The following is a 4,209-nucleotide window of genomic DNA, read 5'->3' on the forward strand; positions in this document are numbered from 1 at the left end:
CATTCCTCTAGTGATAGCGGGGGAATATTGGTGCCATTCCTCCAGTGATAGCGGGGGAATATTGGTGGCATTCCTCCAGTGATAGCGGGGGATTATTGATGGCACTCCTCTAGTGATAGAGGGGAATATTGGTGTCATTCCTCTAGTGATAGCGGGGAAATATTGGTGGTGTTCCTCTAGTGATGGGGGGGAATATTGGTGGCATTCCTCTAGTGATAGCGGGGGAATATTGGTGTCATTCCTCTAGTGATAGCGGGGGAATATTGGTGTCATTCCTCCAGTGATAGCGGGGAAATATTGGTGGCGTTCCTCTAGTGATAGAGGGCGAATATTGGTGCCATTCCTCTAGTGATAGAGGGCGAATATTGGTGGCGTTCCTCTAGTGATGGGGGGGAATATTGGTGGCATTCCTCTAGTGATAGCGGGGGAATATTGGTGGCATTCCTCTAGTGATAGAGGGCGAATATTAGTGGCGTTCCTCTAGTGATGGGGGGGAATATTGGTGCCATTCCTCTAGTGATGGGGGGGAATATTAGTGGCGTTCCTCTAGTGATAGCGGGGGAATATTGGTGACATTCCTTTAGTGATAGCAGGGGTATTTCTCTCATTTTTCTTCTTCTATGCTTATAGATACCCCTGCACCCCCTGCAGTTCCCGTGAAACCTGATCCACCAGGTTCACTCCCTGAATCCTCCCTGAACTTTCTGGCTACCCTGGCCTGCAGCACCCCTGAGGAGATTGAGCTTCAGCTGCAGGAACGTATGGAATTCAGCAAGAGAGCTGTGTCCTGGGTTCTGGAGACCGCCAGCAAGCTGCACCGCAGGATGCAGGACCTGTGTGAGCGCATTCATAGTGGAGGTAATGGCCCTGATAGACGCTGTGCTGATTGTATGCCATGAGACATTGAGCAGATGGAGTCTGTTAATGTTACATTGTTTCTGTATGGAGAGTGTGTAGCTATGTTTGTGTGGGGTTTCTGAACCCAGGGGAGTCTGTATATAAGTATCTGGGACCCCTTTATCACAGACCCCTATATTATAATAAGACTTCCTGCATTCTGTTGCCCCGGCTGATCTCTGGCTGCATGCAGGATGTTCTGTATTTGGGGGATGGGAGTCCTGGAGATAGCTGAATGATAATGATTCGATGTAGTATCCAGTGAGAGGATTTTATATATAACATTTTGTGTCCAATCCTGTAGGGGGTTTCACTATCGCTATTCATGCACTGAAGTGCGCCTCATGTCAGGTGACTCGTTTCTAGAGGGGAGTTATATCATGTAGGAGATCATTCATACACCTGGAGGATGCTTCATATCCTTATGACTTTTCTTGTCTGCCATTTCTTTTCTTAGCAGCGTTTGAGCAGCTGGACGAGTCATTGCGCAGCCTGAACAAGGATCTGATGACAGAGAACCACAGACTACAGGACCTGGCCACTGTCCTGCAAGAAAAACACCATCGCATCTCTCTGCAGGTGAGATGTCCTCTATCACACACACCTGGATACCAGAGATGAAGATTTACAACCTCCAGCCACAGATTGTTCATGGTTTGCAGCCACATTGATGATTTAGCTTCAATCTGGTGAATCTGTAATCCGTCAAACCAGGAGAATCTCTGACAATCCCCCCATGCATTGTCTATCATCCCCCGCCTATACTTTCCTGTCGCCCTCCCCCCTTTGTCTTCACCTATTTCTGACACATATATTGATAGCCAACATTGCCCTTTTGTTTTCTTCATCTTTTTTACACATGTCCCTTTCTAGCATCATGAGCTCCAGGACCGTGCCGTCTCATCAGAAACCAAAGTGTCTGAAATGGAGAGGAGCATTGAAGATCTGCAATGGGACATTGAGAAGCTGCGGAAACATGAGCAGAAGCTGAATCGTCACCTGGCTGAGGCTTTGGAGCAGGTTTGTGACATAATGTTAAAGTAATGCACTTGCCCTGTTATATCTGTGCTTACTAATCTCTTCTCATACAGCTAAACTCAGGATATCACATCTCAGGAAGCTCTGGAGGTTTCCAGGGAGGACAGACCACCCTGACTGTACAGAAGGTAATGTCCTCTGTATATATCTTCTTTATAGTATTGCTGCTCTGTGCTTCCTTCCTTACACAATATCCTCCCATATATGTAGTTTGAGATGCTAAATGCAGAGCTGGAACAGAACCAGGAATTGGCCAATAGTCGCATGAGTGAGCTGGAGAAGCTACAGAATGAGTTACAGGCAGCTGTACGGCTAAAGGAGAGGCTAAAGGTAAATAATGATTCTGTAAAGTGGGGAGATTAGGGGAGAGTCATTAGGTTAATGTTTATTATCTTCTAGCTGGACCTCCGAACCCTCCCTGAGGAGGCGGTAAGGGGCACTCAGGACTTCCGCTGCCTTCAGTCACAATTCTCACTACTCTACAACGAGTCGCTCCAAGTCAAGACACAGCTAGATGAAGCTCGAGCTCTCCTCCTCAGCACTAAGAACAGTCACCTGCGTCAGATAGAACGGATGGAGGTCTGTGCTGTATTCCTGCAGATTACCTTTATTACTACAGAATCCACACCCCTGTTCTTTATATGTCACAGCAGTGCCCCCGTCCTGTTTGTATTTCTGCAGATTAACTTTATTACCACATATTCATTACTCTATGTTCTGTCAGATTCCTCACTTTGAGCCATAAATCCACAGATTATTAATATTATATTACACAGTGTTTATATAGCGCCATCATATTATGCAGCGCTGTACAAAATCCATAGTCGTGTCACTAGCTTTCTTTCAAAGGGCTTGCAATCTAATGTACCTACTATAGTCATATGTCATTAACACAAGCTAAGGACAAATTTGGGGAGAAGCCAAATAAACTTAGCTGCATGTTTTGGGATGTGGGAGGAAACCAGAGCACCCGGAGAAACCCACACAAACTTGGGGGGACCTGCAAACTCCATGCAGATAGTTTATATAGATTTCCCCCACTTGTCCCCTAGGTTGTATTCTTGCAGGTCCAGCACTGCTGTTATATATATCCTGAACTTCATTCCCACCATTGCTTTATATTTTTCATCTGATTTACCACCTTTGTGATACCCCTGGGCTATATTCCCATTGATATGTTTTGATTCCTCAGAGTGAAGAGCTGTCAGTCCAGAAGAAGCTTCGGACAGAGGTGATTCAGCTTGAAGACACTTTGGCTCAGGTGCGCAAGGAGTACGAGATGCTGAGAATTGAATTTGAACAAAATCTGGCTGCCAATGAACAAGCAGGTGAGTATAGTGAGAAGGGGGTAAGGAAGTATTTGGGGGAGGGGTGGCCCCATCATAGACAAAATCTTACTTTGTTTCTAATTTCTAGGGCCAATTAATCGTGAAATGCGACATTTGATTGGAAGTCTGCAGAACCATAACCACCAGCTGAAAGGAGATGTCCAACGTTATAAACGCAAGGTGCGAGATGCCCAGGGAGAAGTGAGCAAGGTGAGGGAGAGTGGACCTTAAAACCTCTTTTATTCATAATATTTTCATTCTGGGGCCTGTAATAAAAAACAAAGCAGTCATGGCACCAAGAAGGTCCTGTATCTAACAACATCTGGCTATAATTGCTGATCTCTCTGTAGATGCGTTTTCAAGCCGGAGCCCCCCCTGGTCCTCCGCCCAGTGTCTCAAGTACTGAAGTGCCATCCACACCAATAAAAGAGGAAGAGGTAGAAGTGAAGAAGGAAGCTCTTCCTGTCCCAGCCCGTGAGCCTGAGACCCCCATGACACCAGAGGTGAAGAAAGAGGAGGAAGAACCAAAGAAGGAACCGGAGAGAAGTAAAACACGGGAGCGAGAACTGGAGAGGGAGCGAGAAAAGGAACGGGAAAGAGAAAAGGAGCGAGAACGTGAAAAGGACAAGCAGAAGACTGAAGACAGTAAGCGGAAGGATGCAGACACCCTAAAACAGCTGCGAGCAGAACTCAAGTGAGTTAAATATTTCGTTTCTAATTTGTCATCCCATCCAAATTCTGACCTTCCATCAGCTTCTATATATAATCCACTCCTCCCATCACTTCCCTTTTCTTGTGTGCTTAGGGTTTGTCTGAACATCTCCTTTCATCTCCTTCACCTCTCTCTCTTCTCCGCACGTCTCAATTCCTGTACAATTCTCCCATCTTTTTTTGTATTCCTGTACAATTATCTCATCGCTTCCTGGATTCCTGTACAATTCTCCCA

At 45.9% G+C, this 4,209-nt stretch overlaps 1 protein-coding gene across 1 annotated transcript in view; it reads left to right on the top strand.

Annotated features, from left to right (window-relative positions):
* Positions 1 to 4,209, top strand: part of RNF40 (ring finger protein 40) — a gene marked incomplete in the record, with an annotated part of 15,525 nt that overhangs the window by 5,621 nt on the left and 5,695 nt on the right. Inside the window, 9 exon segments of the mRNA XM_072417018.1 lie at positions 631 to 858; positions 1,355 to 1,476; positions 1,771 to 1,917; positions 1,989 to 2,063; positions 2,146 to 2,265; positions 2,335 to 2,514; positions 3,128 to 3,263; positions 3,352 to 3,473; positions 3,614 to 3,957. Of these exon segments, the coding sequence (XP_072273119.1) occupies positions 631 to 858; positions 1,355 to 1,476; positions 1,771 to 1,917; positions 1,989 to 2,063; positions 2,146 to 2,265; positions 2,335 to 2,514; positions 3,128 to 3,263; positions 3,352 to 3,473; positions 3,614 to 3,957 (1,474 nt within the window).

Source organism: Pyxicephalus adspersus, chromosome 7 (assembly GCF_032062135.1).
Source record: "Pyxicephalus adspersus chromosome 7, UCB_Pads_2.0, whole genome shotgun sequence".
Taxonomy (NCBI): domain Eukaryota; kingdom Metazoa; phylum Chordata; class Amphibia; order Anura; family Pyxicephalidae; genus Pyxicephalus; species Pyxicephalus adspersus.